This window comes from Phacochoerus africanus, chromosome 9, assembly GCF_016906955.1.
Source record: "Phacochoerus africanus isolate WHEZ1 chromosome 9, ROS_Pafr_v1, whole genome shotgun sequence".
NCBI classification, from domain to species: domain Eukaryota; kingdom Metazoa; phylum Chordata; class Mammalia; order Artiodactyla; family Suidae; genus Phacochoerus; species Phacochoerus africanus.
The window spans coordinates 26846421-26872280 of NC_062552.1; the positions used below are offsets into that span (position 1 = coordinate 26846421).

Sequence of the window (25860 nt, forward strand, 5' to 3'; positions counted from 1 at the left end):
TATCTTATTTGTACTGTGTGTGCTCAGGGCCATCATTGTGTATTCATACATTTCATTAACGTCAGTTGATAATCAGGAGGGTATATTTGGCCCGTGGGGTGTAATGCATTTGAGATCAGAGGGACTAGCCTGACATTGTTATTCATTTTATTAATTATGAATTACCCCAATGCAGCCACTTTCGGCTCTCAACCTAGTAAGCTATAGATTATGAAGTCAATAGAAAGGTATACGCCCATAGTAGCCTTTGGAAAGGAATCATACAATGTGTTTTCTAATGAAAGTTTTTTTTTAAGAACCATGCTTCTTCTTCAAAGAATATTGTATGTCTGTTGGGCTCAGCGGACCCGACTAGTGTCCATGAGGATGTGGGTTGGATCCCTGGTGTCACTCAGTCAGTTAAGGAGCTGGTGTTGCCATGAGCTGTGGTGTAGGTTGCAGACATGGCTTGGATCCTGTGTTGCTGTGGCTGTGTCTATGGCCGGCAGCTGTAGCTCTGATGCAACCCACGGTCTGGGAACTTCCATATACTGCAGGTGTGGTCCTAAAAAGAAAAAAAAAAAAAAGACAGCAGTGTTTTGTGAAGAAATTCAACAGCATATGTAAAATGTAAAATTCACGTGCCCTGGGGTCTTGGGTCCCTCCTTTCACCCATTCAGCATCCCTTTCTTTTTTCTTTCTTTTTGCTTTCTAGGGCCAAACCCACAGAGTATGGAAGTTCCCAGGCTAGGAATTGAATCAGAGCTGCAGCTGCCAGCCTCTGCCACAGCCACAGCAACTCGGGATCTGAGCCGTATCTGTGACCTACACCACAGCTCAGGGCAATGCCGTATTCTTCACCCACTGATCGAGGCCAGGGATTGAACCTGCATCCTCATGGATACTAGTAGGGTTCCTTGCCGTTGAGCCACATTGGGAATTCCTCAGCTTCCCTTTCTATAGCCGACTTCCATACTTTCTCTGCATGACCCCAAAGCAAAGGGATATGGGGAAGGCGAAGAGAGAGGAGACCTACTTTGGTTCTTGCCTGACTCTAGGCCAGCAGGAGAGCCTCTATTAACAAGCTCTAGACCTCAGGCCCATGTCTGTGAAATGCATTGCCAATCGTTACTGAATAAAGCAGTTGTTACTAAGACACCAGCTAATTTTCTGTTTGCTATAATTATGGAGATATGATAAACATGCCATATCTTCATAAATTAAAATTTAAAACGTTTGTAAGAGAAGGCTGAGTGCTGTCACTGGGTTTTGACACAGGTTGTCCTTCCTTTGGTTGAAGGGAGCAAAGTTCACTTTCGTCATTAATGAGAAAGACAAGTGGAACCAACTTTGAGTGACAGTATTAGAAAAGGATTGAAATTCAACCAGGGTCATTTGCAGAGCAAGCAGAATTAGATTACACCATAGTTAGCTCTTGTTGGTTTGCTTATTTTTTCAAACTTATTTTTCCTTTCTCCTTAGTAAATTTCCAGCATGGGTTTTTAAAGATATATAATTTGTTTTGTAACACACACACACATCATGCAAAGCACAAACGACAAAACTGAAAAAAACAGGATAATGTACTTCTATAGACAGTAAATAAAGGATGTCTATTCGTCAGGCAAAAATTTCTTAACCACCTTAAGAAGGAAGAGATGTACTATCAGTTTCCAAATTCACACATGTACATTGCTATATCTCTTCCTTTTCAAAGAAAGGGGAAAATGAAGACCCTGTTTTTCTATGTAAGTGTTTAAATGTGGAGTGTAGGTTTTAGAGTAAAGTAATTTTCTTTGGAAAGTTGAAAAAACACAAACTCTAAGAAGTCAGGGGGGTGCATGTGCAGTTTGTGCTTCAAATGGGAAGATTTTTTTTTAAATGTTGAAAGAGGGATGTGAATAAATTGTTAGTATCAGATTTTATCATTGTAGTTTTTATAAAATAGAATAGGTAACACAGTAAGGCTCATAGAAGCCCTAAGTCCTCTTTAATACTGATTGTTGAATATTTTATATCATCCTATCAGTAAAGAAACTTCTAACCAGGCTACAACTGAAAGTTTTCCAGGCTTTGTTAAGAAGGATGGGCAAGCAGTGACCTGCAGGGGAATGAAATCAGCAAAGGACATTGGAGACGTCTTATAGAGTTACACTGTAGACAAATGTGTGTTTTCCAGTGCAGATTTCCTTCCTTGGGAGCACAAGTCTCCAATTTGCTAAAAAACTAGACACTTTCAGAAATATACCTTTGGATGGATGGATGTGAATTCACTCTTGGTACAGCTGAAAAATTTCTTGTTCTCCTCCAAACTTTTGCAGAGTTTGAATTAGATTTTATTTCCACTGACAATCTAGATGGTAGGTACTCATTATTAAAAGCCATAGTCCAGTGGGACTCATTTAAGGAAAAGAACCATGCTTAACCAGTTAAACCTGAACTAGATGCTCTGGCAGGTGTTACTATGGCAACAGCAGCATGGACATGGATCACCATCCAGAAAATGTATGTCACCAGCTGCTGTCAGATTTAAAGGCCATAAGGCAGGGAACATTACATAAATGCTTACTAAAGCCATTTAAGCTTTTATAAAAATAAGAAACTTTCATATGGTCTAAATGGCAGCTTTTATTAAAGTTATGAAGGCTATTGTTTATTTCCTCCCTGCCCAGAAACACGTACGTACATGTGTTTGTACACGGGTACACAGTTTTTTTGTTTTTGTTTCTCTTTGTTTTGTTCTTCGATTTTTAGGGCCACACCTACAGCGTACGGAAGTTCCCAGGCTAGAGGTGGAATCAAAGCTGCCGCTGCCTGTTTACACCACAGCCACAGCCGCAGCAACATGGGATCCAAGCCATGTCTGTGATATACACCACAGCTCATGGCAACGCCCGACCCTTAACCCACTGAGTGAGGCCAGGGATCTAACCTGTAGCCTCGTGGATACTAGTCGAGTTCATTAACACTGGGCCACAGTGGGCACTCCCTAACTTTTTTTTTTTTTTCTGTGTACATCGTTTTTATACAGGCTCGGGTAGTTTAGCTAACATCTGGGACACCAGGCCAGATCATTGACATAAAGTACAAAGTCAGCGACCACTGCTGCACACACTTCGTGCATGTGAGCAGTGAAATGTCCACATTTTACCTTCCTTCTTTCATGTGTAATTCACATGTTTAAAAAATCCAGGTTATTTTTCTCTTATCTGTCTATAAATTTTTAAAACGTTAAAAAGACAACAAAAAATGAAAGCCTGTTAAACGTGTAATCATTTTCTCTGTTTTTATCAATGACATTTTTGGGCAGCATTATCTCTTGGTTTATTAAAATCCTGTAAAATTGAAATGCCTCGGATATGAAATCATGCTCTAATATGTAAGATGTTCAGGTTTTACTCCTTTCTGTTTGAAGTTAGTATCAAACTTCTCTTTAATGGAGTCACAAGAATCACATGCTTATATGCTCATATATTTTTGAGCTCACATGCTTTTGGTGACAATACTAATTTAAAAAAGAAACTCGCCAAGGCGCCTTGTTGATTTCCCTGTATGATGCTTATAAATATGTAAACTCACAAGATCAGCAGTTGTATGTATCAAAGCAAAGGATTTTTACGTGATGACGTCTTAGGCTTCTCCTATAAAGTGACCTAGAATGATTGGATCCATGATTAATTTCCTGAAAGTCTGAACCTACTCAAACTTGAAAGAAGTGTATTTGTAACACTTTTTATAGGAGCCAATCAAAATTATTCACTCACTATTTAAAAAATACAAAATACAAAAATATTTAAGTGTGAACTGTAACTGCTGAATTTCTTTGCAAATTCCCAGAAAAAGTAGAGGTACAAAATAATGAGAACAAGGAGTAAAAGGCAAATTAATAATTTAACATAGACAACCATAGATAACTTTTAGGTATGGAAAAACAAAGAGAGTTTTAGGATGCAATAATGTTCTGCTTTCATCATAAACTCTTTATAAAATGGGATGAATACTTATCAATATTTTGGAGGAGATGAAGCATCAGCTTTTCATGGAGCCGTAATGAGTGCCTATTTCATATACTTCTTCATCTCAATAGCCATCATCACTCACTTTCTTCTTATCCCAAACCAATGATCTAGCCTCTATAGTGTCAATTATGGGAGTTCCCTGGTATCTCAGTAGGTTAAGGACCTGGCATGGTCGCTGCAGTGGCTCTCGTTACTGCTGTGGCATGGGTTTGATCCCTGGCCTGAGAACTTCCTCATGCCTTAAGCGTGGTCAAAAGTAAATAAAATGGCAATGATTTCCAGCAACTGTGAAATAAAGGCATAGTCTTCTTTCTCAAAATTGTCAGTTTTCTTTGGTTTTTTCCTTTGGGAGAAAATGTATAATTCAACACATTTATTCAAGAACTTGCAACCTACTTGTTTGTTAGCCAAAGCACCTTGGTCGTGTTGAACATGTTGTGTTTCCTGTCCTTCCCCTACCTCGTGCATATACTGTTGTGGATCCTGATACTGTAATAGCAGCCGTATTAAGTGAGATAATGACCCTCCTTGTTTAGGGCTCAATGTGTGACATACACGGTGACTGGCAGGCCGTGTTTCTCATGACTGATGGAAGCACATGCCTTCCATTGGGGAATCTATCCCAGTGGGATTCACATGCATCTATGGCACCGTCTTCTTATAAGTGGACAGCTTATTGCTCAAAGTTCCTTTCCAAGTTCTACTGTTAAACTGAGGCCTTTCTGTTGGCCTGAAAGAGCAATTCACATCATCATTTACTAAAATATGGCGCATGAAACTCTAAAAATGAGACATCTGTTAAAACTATTTTCTTTCATACATATGGTTTGTTGGAGTTACACTTTTTTTTAGCCTTACACATTATTCTGTCACTGCTGTGTGCCAGAATCTCACATACCCAGCTATAGTTAATATGTGTAAGTTGTGGTTATGCAGTCATATCTAAATAGCCTTCATGTAGAGCTTTTGAGGAAAAAATGTGTTTTGTCATTTCTCATGAAATTTGCATTTTAGAGCAAAAGGAGAATGTTAGCAGAATTGCTCATTGAGACCAAAGGACAGTCATTATTTCGTACATCATTCACAGTAATAAATGCATGATAGACTCTCAAGATTTATTTTGAATTGGCTTGTTGGTAATGGAATGCTATTTTGTATTGTTTATACGTTGATATATTCTGCATGAATGCATCAAATCTGCTTCTCTGTTCAAATGTCTTTATTACTTTAATTGACATTACATGTTATCTCATCACTCTTGGCATTGTTTTTCTCTTCTGAGGATAACACTTCACACTCCAAGTGTTTGTGGCATTTATTCACGGTTTTTCATTCTTTTGGTTTCATTTTGCTACAGTGATTGGAGGAACATGGGCTAATTGTGGGAAGGTAGACCTGCATAAGTCCTCACTGTAGGTGAATTTTCATCATTCAGTTCTGCTGGGTAAAGTTGTTAAAGACTTAAATGCTTTCGATTTATGTATCTTTTATCATGACTTTGCATCATACAGATAAATGGCCTCAGCCAGTACAAATAAAAATAACTCATCTTTCTATCCAGAGTTTATTGTAACACTGTTTTTTGTTGATTTTAGGACAATTGGTTTCAATATGGTTGGTGATTCCTTTATTACTCTGTCATCCTAAATAATGTTTAAAACGTGGTTCCAAGTCTGAACTCCCAGAATCCTGTCATCTCTGGCTACAGAATTTAGGATGTTAATATCCTGAATCTAGCTATTTGCTGATTATAAAGCCTAGGAATTTCATAGGAAATTATTCAGAAGATTAAAATGGTATTTTTACTAACATATTTTTGCATTAATTCATTCAAGGAATGCTGTTTTATATAATTTCCTATCTCGTGATGCTGTGTGGATTATGAAAATGAAAAGCAACCCTAACTTCAAAGAGTTTCCAGGAGTTCCTATTGTGGTTCAGTGGTTAACGAATCCGACTAGGAACCATGAGGTTGCGGGTTCAATCCCTGGCCTTGCTCAGTGGGTTAAGGATCTGGCATTGTTGGGAACTGTGGCGTAGGTTGCAGACGTGGCTCGAATCCCACATTGTTGTGGTTCTGGTGTAGGTCGGTGGCTACAGCTCCAATTAGACCCCTAGCCTGGGAACCTCCATATGCCGCGGAAGTGGCCCTACAAAAGGCAAAAAAAAAAAAGAAAAAAAGACAGAGTTTCCAGCAGAATGGGAAAGTAAGATGTATGCAAGAAATAATGATTATATGGTCAGAAAGCCAAATATTTTAAGATAGATATAGATAAATCCTATTGAAGTTCAAGGTAATACTGTATTAAATTTCTCTAGCATTATGTGTAGAAACCTTAAGGAAAAAAATGTCAAAAAACGGAGTCATTGGAGATGGATAGGAGTTCCCGCTGTGGCCCAGTGGGTTAAGAACCAACTGCAGTGGCTTGGGTTGCTACAGAGACACAGGTTCTATCCCTGGCCCACCTCAGTGGGTTAAAGGATCTGGCATTGCTGCAGCTGTGGCATAGGTCACAGCTGTGGCTTGGATTCAGTCTCTGGCCCTGAAGCATCCATATGCCATGGGTGTAGCCATTAAGAATATTAAAAATAAAGATTGGTAAAAATATGGAAACGTAACCAGGCAAGGCAGGAAATCTGCAAAGACCAAAGGTGTAGTGAAGGGAAATTTCCAGGAATGTTTGGGTAACAGGCAGAAGTTGATATTTACTGGAGTAGGAGCTTTTGAGGCTGAGCAATGGAAGGCAAGTGGAAAGATGAGGTTTCACAAGTTGCTGGACTTGAATACTAAGTTTAGACAATGGCACGCCGTTAAAGTTTTTTAGAATGGAAAAATAGGCGCTCAGACCCATGCTCTAGGAGTATTATTTGGGCAATAGATATTGGAATACAGATGAGTGAGTGACATGAGACTAGAGGCAAAGAGGGCACTTAAGAGACATCCTCCACCATCGTGGAGAGGGCAGTCGGGTACCGTTCTGTCCAGGTGGACTGGCAGTGGTAGAGCACACATGCCCTTGAGACTGGAGGGGAGACCCAGCCAATGCTGGTTCATGAAAGTGTTCTCAAAGGTGACCTGCAAGTGATTTTGCAGCTGAAAATGACTGTCTGATTTTTTTTTTAATGGCAAATATGGGGAAAATAGGAAAGAGCACCATTTTGGATATATTGAACTTAATGTACCAGGTAAGTACAATCAAGCAATCAGTTTGTAACGTCCATAAGCATAGTGGGAGTTGTTCATGGAGTTATCTGTGTAATAATGAGAGAGAGAAGGGGGTGGTGAGTATTGGGAACAGAGCTGATACAGAGACTCCATTTTCTGTTCCCATTACAAACACAAAAATACAAAAACTTGTAAAACATAGAGCCAAGCTCAGAAAAGAAGGTCCTCAGATTTCATCAAAGAAAGTGTGGTAAGGATGCCACTTGCACATAGGGGTATCTATGCCAGATATAATCCCTGGTGGCTTGGAAGTGGGATTTTTAAAGTCTGTATGGGAAATGATAGATATTCTGCTAAAACGGACTTGGAACTCAGTATTCTTGGAGTCTGGAAGCACTTCCTTGCCAATGCAAAGTCACTGAAACCTGTGCCAGGGTTATAGGTTGTGAATTTATGACATATGAGTATTATGGAAACCAAAATTGAGAAATTAAGGTAGAAATTTGCCTGGGAACTGGTAAAGTCTACAAGGCAAGGGAAAAAGGAAATTAGATCTTCTTTATAGGAACATTTAAATAACTCAAGACTCTCATGGAACTTCTACAGACATTTAAAATCACCATGAAAAGTCACTCCCAGTAAAATTTATAGACCACATGAGGAAACAAACTACCCTAAGAAAAATAAATGAAAGAAAAAGAAAAACCAGAACTTTAGCAGGAAAGAGGGACATAGAATAATCTGAAAATAAGATTGTAAATTAACCCTTAACATTTATAGAGGCAAAAGAAGAGCATGATAAAAGAACCTGTCTTTATGAAAATAGAATGAAGATCTGACAAAAAGAAATGGAAATGAAAAACACATGTATTAGATGAAAACAATAATTGTATTGAACAGCATATTAACACAGTTAAAGAGGGGATTAATGGTCTGGAAGTAGGCTTTGAGAAAATTGCAGTAACAAAACACAGAAAGATAACAGAAGTTTTGGAAGTGAAATTAAGAGAGAATGCCTAAAAGAATTCCCAGAAGGAAAAAAGCAGGAAAATAGATATGAGAAATATGTTTGATTAACTGGTACCTTGAGGATTTTTCTAGGAAAAAAAAAGAAAAGCATTAATGTTAACATCAAAGAAGTGTAACAAGTCCTGACATACTCGTGGTAAAATGTAAAGCATTAGATATAAACAGATAATCCTAAAGCAATTAGTAATCCAAATATTACTATAAAATTACTATAAAGGAAGGATCATTAGGAAAATTCTCATCAGCAAAAACCAAGACCAGAAAGAGTGAAATAATATGTTCAAAATGGCAAAAAAAAAAACCCTGTCAGCCTAGATTTCTATAGCTAGCCAAATTATTATACATTAATAAAAGTGAAATAAAACCATTTGCTGACAAAAGAGCCTGCTCTCGCTAAATTCTACCCTTGCTGAAAGAATTACTAAAGGATGTAGTTCGGTAAAGAGGACATTGAACCAGAAGTAAGGAATGAAATGAAAAAGAAACAGAGAGGTTGCATATTGAGGTTTAAGCAGAGTAGAAGCTATTTGAAATGGGTCTCTGAGAAATTTAACCACCAGCCAATTAAAGATGAATAAATGTCATGAATGCCCTGGACAGATGCTGTGGGGTAGCAGTGAGGAGATCCCTGAGATTAGAATCTGTCACATCTGTGTAACATCACTTTTATACCAGGGCATCAATCAAACAGTTCAGGTGAGGAAGTATTGCTGATAGTTGAGTGGTTTTCAGTTTTGGCAGCTAATGGGACTTAAAAAAATTATATTAAAATATTAATGGCCAGATTATATTCCATTAAAGTTTCTGATTTAATAGGTTTGGAGTGTGTCCTATCCATCAGTGTCTGCTTTGTTTTAAATTCCCTAGATGTACAGCCAAGATTAAGAACCATTGTAATAGATTGTCTGAGAAGAGCAGAAGTTTAGAAACTGACTCTTGCCACACTGCAGCCTGTGTTCATCATCATGGAGGTCTTTTCACACATAAAAATGCCTCACTTTTTTTTTTTTAACCAGTAATTGTCAAGCTTTTTCTGTAAAGACCCAGTTAGTCATATCTTAGGCTTTGTGAGGCAGATAGTCTTTGATGCAGCTACGCAAAATAGCCATGGGTAAAAGGTGAACAGATGGACATGGCTTTGTTCCAATAAAACTTTACTTGTGAGAGTTATAAGCAGCATTTGGTCAATGAGCCTTAGCTTGCCAAACTCTGCTGTAGAATGTTAAAATACAATAAATGAATATAGTTTACCATTTAGTTAAGAGAACACAAGAGTTCTGCTTGTTTGACATTTGCTTTTTTTGTTTTGTTCTTTTTTTGCTTGTTTTTTTATTTTTTATTTTATTTTTTAAATTATTTTTATTTTTTCCATCATAGCTGGTTTACAGTGTTCTGTCAACTTTCTACTGACAGCAAGGTGACCAGTCACACATACATATATACATTTTTTTTCTCATATTATCATGCTCCATCATAAGTGGCTAGATATAGTTCCCAGTGGTATACAGCAGGATCTCATTGCTTATCCATTCCAAAGGCAATCGTTTGCACCTGTTAACCCCAAATTATGAGTCCATCCCACTCCCTCCTCCTCTCCTTTGGTGACCACAAGTCTGTTCTCTAAGTCCATGATTTTCTTTTCTGTGGCAAATATCATTTGTGCCTTATATTAGATTCCAGATATAAGTGATGTCATATGGCATTTGTCTTTCTTTTTCTGACTTACTTCACTTAGTATGACAGTCTCTAGTTTCATCCATGTTGCTGCAAATGGCATTATTTTGTTCTTTTTTATGGCTGAATAGTATTCCATTGGGTATATACACCATATCTTCCTAATCCATTCATCTCTCAGTGTACATTTAGTTATTTATTTATTTTTTGTCTTTTTGCTATTTCTTGGGCCGCTCCCATGGCATATGGAGGTTCCCAGGCTAGGGGTCCAATCGGAGCTGTAGCCGCCAGCCTACGCCAGAGCCACAACAACGCGGGATCCGAGCCGCGTCTGCAACCTACACCACAGCTCACGGCAACGCCGGATCGTTAACCCACTGGGCAAGGGCAGGGACCGAACCTGCAACCTCATGGTTCCTAGTCGGATCCGTTAACCACTGCGCCATGACGGGAACTCCTCAGTGTACATTTAGGTTGTTTCCATGTCTTGGCTATTGTGAATAGCGCTGCAATGAACATACAGTTGCATGTATCTTTTCCTTTTTTATTAAATTGTTTTTTACTTTTTTATTTTTTTGTTATTATTTCCCCAATACAATTTTTTTTCTACTGTACAGCATGACGACCCAGTTGCACATACATGTATACATCCTTTTTTTCTCCCAGTATTATGCTCCATCATAAGTGACTAGACATAGTTCTCAATGATACACAACAGGATCTCATTGCTAATCCATTCCAAAAGCAATAGTTTGCACCTATTAACCCCAAACTCCCAATCCATCCCATTCCCTCCCCCTCCCCCTTGGCGACCACAAGTCTATTCTCCAAGTCCATGATTTTCTTTTCTGTGGAGAGATTCATTTGTGCCGTATATTAGATTCCAGATATAAATGATATCATATGGTGTTTGTCTTTCTCTTTCTTACTACTTCACTCAATATGAGAGTCTCTAGTTCCATCCATGTTGCTGCAGATGGCATTATTTTGTTCTTTTTTATGGCTGATTAGTATTACATTGTGTATACATGCGGGTATATGTGTCTTTTTTAAGGAAAGTTTTATCCAGATATATGCCCAACAGTGGGATTGCTGGGTCATATGATAGTTGTATATTTAGTTTTCTGAGTTACCTCCATACTGTTTTCCATAGTGGTTGTACCAATTTACATTCCCACCAACAGTGTAAGAGGGTTCCCTTTTCTCCACACCCTCTCCAGCATTTGTCATTTGTGGACTTGTTAATGATGGCCATTCTGACTGGTGTGAGGTGGTACCTCATAGTAGCTTTGATTTGCATTTCTCTAATAATCAATGAGGTTGAGCCTTTTTCATGTGCTTGTTAGCCATCTGCATATCGTCTTTGGAGAAATGTCTGTTTGGGTCTTTTGCCCATTTTTCCATTGGGTCATTGGCTTTTTTGCCATTGAGTTGTATAAGTTGTTTGTATATTTTACAGGTTAAGCCCTTGTCAGTTGCATCGTTTGAACTATTTTCTCCCATTCTGTAGGTTGTCTTTGGAGTATCCAAATTGAAAGGGAAGAGGCAAAACTGTCACTGTATGCAGATGGTATGACACTATGTATAGAAAAACCTAAGGACTCCACACAAGAACTATTTGAATTGATCAACGAATTCAGCAAAGTAGCAGGATACAAGATTAACATTCAGAAATCAGTCACATTTTTGCTTGTTTTGGTTTTCACAGTTAGGGGTCTGGCATATAAATGGATGACTTGGATTTCCTGTTTAATCACATCTGAATATTTTGGGTTCAGAATAAATGTGCTGTTTTCAACATGTTGTATATAATCATTGTATCTGAATTGAAAGTGTTGATCCTTTTCCATTCCTTACCACTTTCTCCAGTGGTAAGGAAAATGTTCACCTAAGAACATTTTCTTCTCACATATCTTGATTAAATTTATACAAATTATTCAAATGTTAAGCTCATATTATAGTGATTGAAAGAGCAGAGAGATGGATTTCCCGTCCAGCATAGCTTTCAAATTTTACTTGAATTTATATCCTTTTCTTTTCTGCCATCATAACTGCTTGCCTGGCTTCTGGAACTGCTTTATTATTTTAATTCCAAAACCAAACTTTTATTCACATTTTAATACTTTTGAAATTACATGACATCTTTAGGGTCAATGGATGTGTACTGGGACCCCTGTATTTTATGTTTTTTCTCCAAAACCTGTTATGAAATTCGTATGTATCTCTCAATTGACAGCATCTTTTTTAAAAAATTGAAGCATAGTTGATTTACAATGTTGTGTTAATTTCTGCTACATAGAAAGGTGATTCAGTTATACACACACACACACACACGCACACACACACACAATTCTTTTTTGTACTCTTTTCCATTATGGTTTATCTCAGGATATGTAGTTCCCTGTGCTATAAGTAGGACCTTGTTTTTTTTTAATTTTATCCATTCTATATGTAATAGTTTGCATTTCCTAAGCCCAAACTCCCAGTCCTTCCCTCTCCCACCTCCCCTCCCCTTTGGCAACCACTAGTCTGTTCTCTGTGTCTGTCTGTTTCTGTTTCATAGATAAGTTCATTTATGTCGTGTTTTAGATTCCACATATGTGATAGCATATGGTATTTGTCTCTCTCTTTCTAACATGCTTCACTTAATATAATCTCTAATTGCGTCCATGTTGCTGCAAATTGCACCATTTCATTTTTTTTATGGCTGTATTCCATTGTATATATGTACCACATCTTCTTTAACCATTCATCTGTTGAGGGATGTTTAGGTTGTTTTCATGTCTTGGTTATCGTGAATAGTGCTGTTGTAAACATGCAGGTGTATGCATCTTTTTGAATTAGTTTTGTCTGGATATATGCCAGGAGCCGGATTGCTGAATCATACGGTAGTTGTGTATTTAATTTTCTGAGGAACCTCCATACTGTGTTCCATAGTGATTGGACCAATTTACATTCCCACCAACAGTGAAAGAGGGCTCCCTTTTCTCCACACCCTGTCTAGCATTTGTTATTTGTAGACACTTTAATGGTGGCCATTCTGACCAGTGTGAGGTGGTACCTTGTACTTTTGATTTGCATTTCTCTAATAATTAGTGATGTTGAGCATCTTTTCATGTGCCTGTTGGCCATCTGTATGTCTTGGAAAAGAACATCAAATTGACAGCATCTTAAAATCAAGGAAACATAGGATTGCTTTCACTCATGTTTGCCTCCCCCCTTCCTTTGGCAGCCACTTCCAAAGTTTGGGAAGAATTACATTTCTGGAAAACAAATCTGATCTTGTATTATGAATGTCTGAAAATAATTTTGAGTGATCTTAAAGTTTAAGCTCGATGGCATAGCATTCAAGGACGTTACTCTCCAAAGCCTTTCATATTCTTGCCCAAAGAACTGAATATCCAGCCTATTTCCCTCTCTCCCTCATGTGAATTACTTCCTTCCTGATGATCAGACTCATGATGCATTATTTTAATACAGGTGTTCTAAAATCTCTGAGAAAAGTTTAATAAAATGGAATTGGTGTTGAGCCGAAAATAGCTAAAACAGGCTTTTCCTAGAGCTTAATAAATACTTTAAGGTGGAAAGGTATCCTTGTCCTTGCAGGAAAGGCTTGGCTTTTTATATTAAATTGTCAAAGAAGCTTATGGATCATCTTTATTTGGAATATTTAAAACGCAGACTAGACACTCTTCTGTTTGGGATGATTTAGGTACACCCATGAGAGATAAACAAGATGAACTTTGATTTTGTGGCCAGTTCTAGGAATTTGGGGGTGATTAATGACTGTATCTATGTGAGGTCAGAACCTCCAGATGGAAATGAAGAGGGAAATTCAGTTAGTCATCCACATGCTCTCTGTGGTTCCAAAGACTTGGATATTTAACTGTTGAATATATGCACTTATTTAAATAAAAGACTCTATTTCACTTTACTTTCTGCTGTGAGTGTTCATCTATAGCTATAGTTAAAGCAACCCCACAAGATAAACACTTATCTTATCCCCAGCTGCCATCAAATAACATATGTCAAATTGTAATTATTAGAAAAATTAAAATATGAATTAAACTGCAGATGTTCCCACTTGTTTTTGTTTGGTCTGAGAATAAGACAATAATGAGGGAATAGAGTAAAAAAAGTCATCTTGATGACTTTTGGGGTATTTCTTCATTTTTATAAACTGGGAATTAGGAAATGGCTTATTCACCATATGCATATTTATATGGCTCTGTGTTTTAAATTTAGGTATGTATCCTGCGCCTTGGGCTGTCCATATGAAGGAAACATCACACCACAGAAAGTGACAGAAGTGAGTTGTATGTCTATTTTCTGGTTCTCGGTAAAATGATTTATGTTATTTTAAAACACTATTTATTGCATCTGCACAACAAGACTAAGGAAACCATGAACTGGGAGACATGTTTGATCACTTTTATTTTGTTTTATTTTAACACTAAAGACCTATATATTGACTGTCACTATTCAGAGTTAAGATTTGAGTCTTATGTGGGTGCTAAAGATGGAGGAGATAAAAAGATCTGTTTTGTTTTTCTGTGGATGGAACACAGGAAGTAACCTTTCTGCCTTCTGTCGCAGTGCAAGGGAAGTACTTGCGCATCTGCTTAAACTGCCTTGGTGTTTTTGCACATCTCCCTTAAGCGCTGCCTTGGTTGCTCAGGTAGCATCACTTTGTTTTCTCTGCATACTTTGGCATGTGTATCAGTACACATGGCTTCTGTGTTTTTGCTCCTTTGAGATCTTACAGCTCTTTCTGCTGAAATTTCTGCTATTTTTTCCGGAGCAATTTTCCAGCAATAGATAATAGTCAGGATCTACTTATCGAAGTTCATTTTCTACTCCATCTTCTCTTGTCTTAATTGTTACGAATGAATACAAAATGTTCAGTCTTGGAGATCATATTGGACCCAGAAACGTATTTGTATATAAAGTAGTATATTGGTGCGCGCTGTTGTTCAGGTTAATTTTGAGAAGTTTAGTAACGTGGTGCTGAAGTTGTGAAGATGGCATTGTTAGAAGATCAAAATTTAGGCAAGATAAACTTCCAGTCTGGCTTAAGCCATTCCTCTTTGACACATTCATTTGAACTGTAGATTTTTCAAATGAGAGAGATCCCATAGTCTACTAATTAAGACCTTTGCACATGGAGGCAGAAATATCATAAAATATTTTGTGATCCTTCTCTGTCATTGGACCCTTCCAAGCCCCTGTTACTAATTTGTATTCACAATTGCATATTCTTTTCTTAAAGAATATTTCCAAAATAGTATAACTTCAGGCTCCACAAAACCTGAATCCAACTGTGCCTATACACCCACCCCTGATTTTTCTGCCTTCTGCCTCACACCACCTCTGGACAGACCACGCACACAGCCTCAGGTTCTCCATTCCTGCTCCACAGTGTCTGGGATGTTGCTGAAGACAAGCATGTAACAGGCAGACTGGAAGAATTAGGAATTCATGACCAGCGACCTTACCTGGGCCTTCTATACTGTACCTCTACACCGTGAACCTGGCTTCCTCTCTCATTCTCCAAAATGACTATTGAACCCTGTGTTCCCTCTGTTGAAGCCTCGAGCCCTTTCCCCCACTGGCCCCCTGTGTATGCACCTGCAGAGTCCTTCCCATTGACTTTGATTGAACATGTTCGCGCCTCTTCATCTCAAAACTTCCTTCCTTAAGTCAGCATCCCTGTCTAGCAGTGATGTTCTCTCTCCATCGTGCCACATCTACACTTCTTGAAGGACTCTCTGCAGCAGGAGGGTCCCTCTCCCCATGTGCCACCAGCTCTCCGTCATGTTCTGAGATGACATCTAGACCATTCATGCTGCTGAAATCTCTCTCTGTAAGATCACTCTTAGGTACTTGGGTCAAGAAATGTGAGATTAAATTTAGTCCTTGTCTTGACTTCATAGCAGAATTTGGGGCTGGTGACCACTGCCCCCCTTCCTGACACTCCCGCTGCCCTTGTATTTCCCTTGACACCACACTAAGGATTTTCCTCCAACCTCTTAGGTGTAAGCCTCATTCTTCTCTACCTGACCATTAAGAAATTCCAGCATTTAATAGGCAAGAGAGGAAAATCAGCATTATGCTTTTTTTTTTTTCAGTCCAAGTTTCCATCCAATAATGGTCTCCTACCTGGACTAGGTAGCCCTTCTGAGTGCTCTCCAGCCTGTTTTCGATGTATTGTTACTGCCTTTCTGAAACATAAATCCAGTGGTATCAACACCACCCCACATTCGGTCAAGGCTTTCTGTTGATCTTATGGTAGAATCTTCAACCAGAACCCTATGCCTGCTTGGCTTGCAAGGCTGTGTGTACCCTTTGTATGCTCTGCCCCTTATGGAGCTTTATGCACTCCATTCCCTCTTTGTTTTTGCTTTCTTGTCACAAATGTCCTTTGTGTTTGACCTTCTTTCCTACCTGGAATGCCCTTTGTATTTCATATTTCAGTTGCCTGGAACACATTACCATTTGTATTTGAAATTCCACCTGGAATGTTCTTCTCACACCCTTCCTTTGTGATTTAAACAAGTTAATGATGACTTTATCTCATGCCCCTCCTGTTCCGACAGATCTAGGTCAATTTCCTCTGCTCCATGCTCTTTGAATCCCATTTCTTTGTTCCACAATTATTTTTTTACCTGTTGTTTACACATTCTCAAGTGGAGTTGATTAAGGTCTGTCCTCGCTTGACTCCAGACTCCAAGATACCGAGAGCCATCTCAACGCCTGTATTCTCACACTATCCCAGTACCTAGCACAGCTCCTGGCATAAAGCAGTCACTGGAGAAATACGTAAGACAGGAGTGAAGCAGTGACCATGTGTCAAATTTTGTACGAAGTGATTTTCTTAACATATATCTCATTTTATTTTCACAACCATGTCATTACCACCATCATCATTATTATTGCAATTCTGAAAACATCCTAAATAAATGTGTTCTATTGTTTGCATTTTACAGACTACGGCCCAAGGCTTATAAAGGTTACTCTTCTGCCCAGTATCTCATGACTAGCATTGGTGGCAGCTGAGATTTAAATGCAGGCCTGTCTGACTCCAGAAGCCATGTCTCTGTCAACATACCATGCTGCCTTCATGCAAATTCATATTGTTCCCTGAAAGCAAACATCAGTTACTTGGCTTGAAGGAAACTTGAAATTTACCAAGCTCAGGCGCATCCATTTATGAGCTGGAAAAGTTAAGCCAAAAACATTAAGTGTCTCTACCAATTACAAAGCTACTTAATTGATATCTCTTGACCACTAATCTAATGCCTTGTGAAATACTAATTCCAAAGTAAATTTGGGATGCTTCTGTTTGACTAAAAGGGTTGAGAAAATAAGCCTCCCATGATTGAAATTGATTGTAGCTCATGGTTTCACAATTGAACTTGTAGATAGATATGACTCTAAATTTTCAATATTAGAAAAAGATAACTACCATAAGGTCATTCGCAGTTTTATATTATGCTTGGGATTTCATGAGCAAGGGAAAGGACTAGAAAACTAAAATAGAAGTTCTCCATGGATATGCATCTGATCCTAGGGGTGATGTTTACCTCCAGATGATGTTTGCTAAGGAACAACTGGGTTCGTTCCTTTCTGTTTGACTAGTACGTCCCTTTTCCTAATAGGTATCTAAGCGATTGTATGGCATGGGATGTTATGAGATCTCTCTGGGAGACACGATTGGCGTGGGAACTCCTGGAAGCATGAAGAAAATATTGGAAAGTGTCATGAAAGAAATCCCACCGCGAGCCCTGGCTGTTCACTGTCATGACACATACGGACAGGCCTTAGCAAATATTCTTACAGCCCTTCAGGTATTTTGTTTTATTTGCATGTGTGTGCAAAGGTGTGTACTTGTTTGTAATATAAACACATTAAGAGCTTTAGTGAGATAATGTTTATGCGTTGCTGTGAATATAACGTTTAAACAGTGCCTGCCACGTGACAAGCACCTGGGAAATATTAGTAAATTGCACATTTTGGGGGGGTAATGATGTCTCTTACTATTGTTCATTTGATTTGATAATATCTCTGAATTTGTTCTTTTTAAAATATTAGTCCTCTTAGAGCTCTGGCTGCTTTCTTCAACTTCTAGTGGCTCTCAGCCTCAAAATTTAATAGACCAAAATATGGTGGCATTTTGGGGAGCATATGCTGTTATAAACATGTAACCGATATTCTTTGGATAATTTGATGCTGTGATGAGAAGATATGGTGCTGAGGTAGAGACTGTTTTGTTTAAGATGTGTTCCTGGTGTTAGCAAGCATACTTTTGAAAGAACCCCTGGTTTTTATCAAGTCTGTTCTGTTAAAGGAGCAAAATCAAGAGATTGAAAAAGGGGGAGGATGAAGACTTGCTTATTAAATTCTAATAATAACTTGATTCTTTTTAATGTATTTATTTAAAAGAATAGATATAAATTGAATTTTAAGGTTATTATTTTAAATTGATGTTATTTCTTAAACCTGGCTAAAAATAGAGTCACTTGATGGTCTTCGAATCCAAGATTTTGACAACTAAAGATAAGAGCGTATGAAAGCTTTTTGGTGTGGCTGAAAATCAATGCGTGAAGCTTAATGTCACAGCTCTGCAGTGTGCAGTTGCTTGGCAGAAGTTAAAAAACCCTATGAAGATCAAGCCCCACAAGGGCTTATTTGGACTTTGTAACATATGTGCACAAATCCTTATTTATCCTCTGGAAGCAAGCAGGGAACATTGTATTGAATTAGAAGAAAAAACGGTATCCCATGGACTTTTGGGTGTGGGAATTTTTACAAGTTTCCTTCTCTATTCTGGTTTCTAAGACAATAGAGAACTAGGCATCGCTTCAGGATTCTGTGTTTCTGCTGCAACTGTAACTTATTAAGTGTTCCTCACCAGAAAGTTCCTGGAGAGATGTGTTTGTGTGTGTGTGTGTGTCTGTCTGTCTGTCTGTCTGTCTCTCATTTCTCTATGTGAATATATCCTCTACATGGTAACACTTTGAGTAATAATTATATTCATGTAGCATATTTATTAGATAATGAGTGATGGTTTAGTGTTTGGGGATACAGGGCTACTGTGCAAATTCTGGGAACCCAAACATCTGATTCTGAATACTTTTCTGCCTCTTGAAAATGCCCCAGCGCAAAATATTGCTGTTATCCCATTGTGGTTGTAATGGTTAACAAAGTCTCTCTGAGGAGGTAGTGTTTAAAATCTGATATAAAGAATGAGAAGAAACTAACCCCAAGAAGGTGTGTGTGCACACATGCGCACGCGCATATGCACACTGATGTGTGAAACGAATGTTCAAGCAGATGAAACACCACTTGGGCAAAAGGCCTTGGAGAGGGAGGATCATGTCCTAGGAGCTGAAAGATGACTGATGTGTTCAGAGGGGAAGCTACACTTTATAACATTTGTTGAATTGGTTGAACTGCAGAGTCTCCATTTACAAAGAGGGGAGGCCTGCAATCCTGGGGCGTCTGCCTGTTGTCCACCCGTAACAGCCACCTGGAGAGGCAGGGACAGGAAACAACCCTGGGCTCAAGCAAGATGCGGAGCTCCGGGGAGGAGCCGTATAAGATGAAGAGCCCACCCCCTCCCCCCCAAAATTCTACACTCTTGGTCAAAAAGGTTGAGCCAACAAAAATTCCACCCCACAAAGGGAGAAGGCAGCAAGTATATTTATGCTTGTGGCCTTGGCTGTGGGTGACGGAGAAATGCAAAATCCCCCTTTATACTTCATGTATTTTTGTTGACCTTTGTATGGGTAGGTTTAGGGTTCAAATTCACCTTGCCTGCAGAATGTGAAAGAGCCAAGGGGGTAAGTGATTTTCAAATGGGTGTGGGTTACTAGCACCTGCAGGTGTCAGGGAATATAATTTTTTCAGAACTGAAAAATATTATTTAAGTAGAACTGTTCACCGTGTGTGTGTGTGTGTGTATGTATAAGTGTCTATGTGTGTGTCTCTGTGTCTCAGTGTTTATCCGTCTCTGTGTATGTGTGTGTTTAGGTGTCTGTATCTGTATATGTATCTATTTGTGTGTGCATGTATCTCTGTGTGTATGTGTGTGCATAGGTGTCTCTGTCTGGCAGGGGAGGGGTGGCTATTCTGCTCTGCAGCAGCTCCTCTGCAAGTTGGTAGGAAGTGGGTCCATCAGCATCCGTCACTGTGTTTTCTGTTCCTTTACTGTGTGCCCAAGCTCTAAGTATTCAAGGGAGGCAGGAGGGCAGAAGACCTGAAAAAGCAACAGTGCACTTCCAGCCTGGCATTGTTACATTCCCCAATCCTGGACTTGTAGTCCCAGGGTAAGTGGGTGGAGGAGAGGGTAAGAGTGGCTTGTACAAGAAGCAACATGGCCTGCAGCCTGCGAGGCCAGATTCAGTGAACGATTGCAGAAATGGTCCAAAATCAGAGAGACCTGCTGAGAGATCTAAATATTCGAGCTGTAGAGTTTGTCTTTTCTTCCACCTGCTTTTCCGTTTCATCCAATTTCATCCACTTTCATCCAGTTTGATAAGCCAGTGACAAGGTCAGAAAGAAATCTACCCTGCTGCTCTCTTTGAAGCTAAATGTAGCTGAGACAGCCTGTAAAATGTTGTGGAACATTGGAGATTGTAAAGGCAGCCAAGGGTAGTCTTGGGCCAGCATTGCAAACACATGGGCCCTGGTCCCAAGCATCGCTGAGCGAGGCGGAGGCCTCTTGTGCTTTCTTTTCTCATCCCCTCTCACCTCTCCAACAACAGCAGCAGCAACGACAAAATAACCAGGGTACCTTGCGTAGAGGAGAAACAAAATATCTTGGACAAAACTGCCAGTGTTGAACTAGGAGGGAAATCAGAGAAAGTCCCGCTTCACGATGACCAGGGCTAACCTGCCTTCAAGGAGCAGAGACCTTACTTCAGTCTTTACAATTGAATTGTTGCAGTGGCTTCTAGTCTGATTGGGGGTAGAATTGGAGTGCATATCATTTGCCTTAATTTAGAGATTGAGAAACAGTTTGCAGTGTTCCAAACTGGAAGTTAATATTAAGGCAAGGAGACATGTAGTAAGTGGAAACTTGGCCACGATGGTAGGAAACAAATGAGAGTTATAAATGGAACATCTCTCCTCCGTCTGGAATGCACATACTAATCGTGTAAAAGAGGGCTCTTTCTTGGGTTCCCAGGTTTTATTGTATTTTTTATTACTTAAACATATGACTTATAGGACTGTGCCTGAGTGAATGGAAGTCAAGAATTCATAATTATCAGATACTCTTTAATATAGAGAAATAATTCTGAGACTCTAGATTTGAGGGTGGGATATTTATAACCCCTCGAACCCAAAAGAGCAAGAAAATGAGGTGACAAAACGTACAGCCTTTCAGTAATGGAAAAAGCGTACATGGCCCAATATACTTGCCTTAATTTTTTATGAAAATATTGAGTCTCACCCCTCTGCATATTCCCAAGAACCTCCGTAAAACACCAGTGAACAAATTGTTTAATCTACTTAATACTAAACAATTGCACAGTTTTCGCTTTTCTCCACTCAAGTGATTTGAGTCTCCATAACTGGATAAAAAGAGAATAAAACAAGTGAGATCCAATACTGCAAATACCAGTACCACATTAATTGGTAGCAAAGAGAGCAGAATAGGCAATATTTAGCTTTCCCCTAAAGAAATACCATGTGCCTTTTTCTTTCCTCTTACACTTAAGACATTCAGCTAATGTGCCGTTCCTCATAATGTTTTCCATATGTTTATTATTCTCTGTTAGAAAAACCAAATTATTTACGTAATTTTTACAACAAAGGATTAATTTTTTATATTGACTCTTACTAAATCAGGTTTAAATGCTACCAGACAGCAAGTACTTCCTCATGTAATTTGTTGTTGAGATTCTCTGGGAGAATTTTTTTTGGGAATTCCAAATTCCATTCTCAGTTCTGTGTCTGTAGAATGTGCACAGTGATGTCTGCATCCTTAGATTTTACAGAACTGAGATGCGATACAGTTTCTAGAACATCTGTCTTGGTAACAGTGCATTTGGTTAATACTTAATATTATCACATTCGTTACAATGAAGACTATTATACTGCTGCTACCGACTAATAACAAAAATAATAACCTCTGTCACTCAAAGTATTTGGGAACCTTTGTTACTCAAAGGTCCAGAGACATAAAGGCATTGCTTTACAAATTATAAATCTGTAAAGACATGCACCAGATATTATATATTATATATTTCCTCAACATCCATTAAGGAGCTAAATAGAAATAGATGAGCAAGGAGTTCCTGTTGTGGCACAGTGGCTTAAGAACCCAGCATAGTGTCCATGAGAATGTGGGTTTGATCCCTGGCCTTGCTCAGTGGCCAAGCTGCAGTGTAGGTCAAAGATGTGGCTTGGATCTGTGTTGCTGTGGCTTGTGGGGTAGGCTGGCAGCTGCAGCTCTGATCAGACCCCAGCCTGGGAACTTCCATGTGCCACAGGTGCGGCCATAAAAGGGAAGGAAAAAAGGGTGTGTGTGGGGGGAAATAGGTGAATGAGAAAGAAAACAAAAAGTTGAAACGTGGATGCCCCTACAGAGGTTTTGCAGAATGCATCATTAATTTATTCATCAAATATTCTTTTTATCAGACCCTGTTTTAGATGTTAGAGTCATCTAAAATCTCTGAGCACTTGCTGTAGAGAAAACTGTTTTAGTTTTAACTTGTTCTTTGATTATGAAATAGGCTTTGGGGGATTGGTTTGGTTGGTTGTTTGCTACACAATTAACTTTCTCCAGCACAGTATTATGTTGAAAAATAGTTTCATAGGAAGGTGGGATGAAGTGTAAGTTGTCATAAAAAATATACCAATAAAAGAGGGCAACTAACACAATATTGTAAGTCAACTATACTTCAGTTAAAAAAATAGTTTTAAGACAAAAATAAACAAATAAAAGAGAACAGAGAGTCCAGAAGAAGTTTAACATGGACCAGTTTTCAAGTGTGTGTAAATAGGGCTTTGAGCCATAAATGCCAATGAGAAAAAGATGAACAAAGTTCCTTTCTATTACTTTTTTTTTTTAAGTGGCTGGATTGCATGCAGCAGTATTGAAAAGTGAGGAAACATTTGAATAATTTTTTATGTGTATCTCCAACATCTTTTTATTAATATAAACTCTCCTATGTTGACAGTAGGCAATCAGGTTTTTGTTTTCAGAGATAATATAACTTTTATCCGTTTCTAGATGTTCCACAGGTATTGAAGTTGGAAAAAAACTGCTTCTGAAGTGCATGGCATTTTCAACTGACATTAGAGTAATCAATCTTTAAAAATAACTGTGATATGCTAAAAATGGAAGTATTTAATCTGCATGTAGTGGGTTATGCTCAAGGTGTTATCAAGATCATAAGCTTGATGCTCGCCAAGAAAGAAAATGTGCCCCAAACAGCTCTGCCTCTCCCGCAGCAATTAAATCATGCTGGTCAGTTAGGCAAATGGTGTAAAAGTTGATTCAGCGTTTTTTCCTACTTTAAAAAAGTCTATTTGGCAAAAAAGCAAAGTAGAAAAAAACACTGAATTCATCTGGCGAAGGTCTTATTTTGTCTATTTCTCTCTTTTTCCTTTCTTACTTTTTTTGGGCTGCTCCGCAGCGTATGGAGCACCTGGACCAGAGATCAGATCTGGGCCGGGGATTAGATCTGAGCCACGGCTGTGACCTCTGCTGCACTGTGACAATGCTGGATCCTTTCATCCACAGTGCCAGGCCAGGGATCGAACCTGCATCCTGGTGCTGCAGAGACTCCACCAATCCCATTACACCACAGCAGGAATTCCATCTGGTTTTCTTCTTAATCATGATTTTAACTTGAAAAGAAATCATTGCTTTCCCACCTCTACCAGCAACTTTATTTACGGACGATGGACAGTCTGGGACCCAGGGGAGTGCACTGGGAACAGTATTTACACCTCAGCATCTCCATTGCCACAAAGCACAGCTCATAGGACCAGGAAAACCCCTGACCCTCATCAGAGAGTGATAATCTCTCTCGTGGGACCCAGGGGCTAGGGAGTCCGAGGTGGATCCCTGAAGAAGAGGAGTCCAAGGAGAAGACGAGAACAAGCCCCTGGGAGTGAAAGCGGAAAGTGGAGGGTGGAGCTGCCGGTTGACTTTCACTCCCTACAAGCCTGAATGTTGAGCTTTCAGCTTCTTTTCTTAAGGTTTCCCCAGTGCCTTCCCAGGGGGCACTTATCTTTTTCACTTAAGACTTGCAAGTAACATTATGTTAACTCACCGACTTTCCATTAGGTAAAAAGAAAGGATACGGGGAAAGTCTCATTTTTCTAGATTTGCGTTTTCTCATCTGCAAAAGAAGTCTGTTAGGCGAGGAGATAACATACATGTTCATATCTCATCTGCGAAATCTTGTCAATTCCAAGCAGGTGTAATTAATCAAAATATCTTGCTTGGGAGTTCCCATCGTGGCTCAGTGGTAACGAACCCTACTAGTATCTATGAGGATGCAGTTTCAATCCCTGGCCTCGCTCTGTGGGTTAAGGATCCAGCGTTGTCATGAGCTATGGTGTAGGTCACAGATGCGGCTCAGATGTGGTGTTGCTGTGGCTGTGATGTAGGCCGGCAGCTGTAGCTCTGATTCGGTCCCTAGCCTGGGAACCTCCATATTCCAGGGGTGCAGCCCTAAAAGGACCAAATAAAACCCCAAAAAATCTTGTTTGAGGAGTTGCCTTGTGGTGCAATGGGTTAAGGATCCAGAATGGTCACTGTAGCTGCTCAGGTCTCTGCTATGGCAAAGGTTTGATCCTTGGCCTGGGAACTTCCACACACTTTGGGCATGGCCAAAAAAATATCTTGTTTGGTCTTTTTAGCAGTTTTAACTTGATTAGTGTGACAGTATTATTCTAGAACTAGATGAATGGATGTCTCATTGTCTTTAGCTATGTACCGAGAAAACAGCAGTCCTGGGCTAAAGCTGTTATAATAATGCAAGTTTTGATTCAGGAGGAGAGACTCATGCTGGTTAATTGTACCTTTTTTTTTTTTTTTTTAAAGGAAGATAGCCATCCTGGATTTAAATGGAATTTTTGTAGTGGTAATCACTTTCAAGAAAAAAAAAAAATAATGTCTTTTCTTACAATTAGTTTCTTCCCAGTCTTGTCGCTCTTCTTTTTAGGATTTAACTTTGGCTTTTATGTTACTGATGGGGATTAGGGCCAGGTTGTGATATGATTCTTCCTTTGACAAAAAGATGGAAATTTCAAGACTCGTGACCTTTTCGAGGGCCTCTCTTACTCATTCTGTAAATGTCTCATCCTATTGTTTTCAATATCTTATTTTCAACCACGTACTTGTCACATCTTGCCTAACACATGTGGCTTTAATTTGGAAATCTTGCCGTTTTGCCCTGCCGTTTGCATAAAAACGCATTAAGCTTTTGTTTTTCTAATATCTTTTCATGTTTCCTTTTTCTTAATTTTTTTCTTGCATGAAAATTTATAGTTACAAGGAAACTTTATGCACATATACTCTTGCCCATTAGTGCAACGGGACACAGATTTTTTTCTTTAGAAGTATTGGCTCAAAATTGGTCAGTTTGGTATTGAACATAAAGTATTATTCTCATGACTATTTTTTTGGCTTATTGTAATGGAACAAATTAATAGTTATATGCTCAGCACCAAAACAAGAACAATCATGCCCTCACACACACGCAGAGGACACGGACACATGCTTGCACACACACAATTAGAACCACTCATAAACATAAAAACAAAATTTAAGAATCCTTTAGCTTTGTTGTTTGAACAGCTTTCTCACACTTTGCCAAATATTTCTAGTTCTGAGCTTGAACTAAGTGGAAGGGATATATGCTGTTAGATCACACTGGTTCGTATTTATAAATTATCACTTTAGAATATGGAACTTACTAGTATTAGTGAAAGTTAGATTCAAGACTGAAAGAAAGCAGAGGGTGAGGAGTT

General features: G+C 38.9%; 1 protein-coding gene across 1 annotated transcript in view; it reads left to right on the forward strand.

The window, feature by feature from the left end:
* The window catches only part of HMGCLL1 (3-hydroxymethyl-3-methylglutaryl-CoA lyase like 1), a 136705-nt gene that overhangs the window by 64270 nt on the left and 46575 nt on the right, over positions 1 to 25860 (forward strand). The window contains exons 6-7 of the mRNA XM_047797261.1: positions 14113 to 14176; positions 17526 to 17714. Of these exons, the coding sequence (XP_047653217.1) occupies positions 14113 to 14176; positions 17526 to 17714 (253 nt within the window). The remainder of the gene's footprint in view (positions 1 to 14112; positions 14177 to 17525; positions 17715 to 25860) is intronic.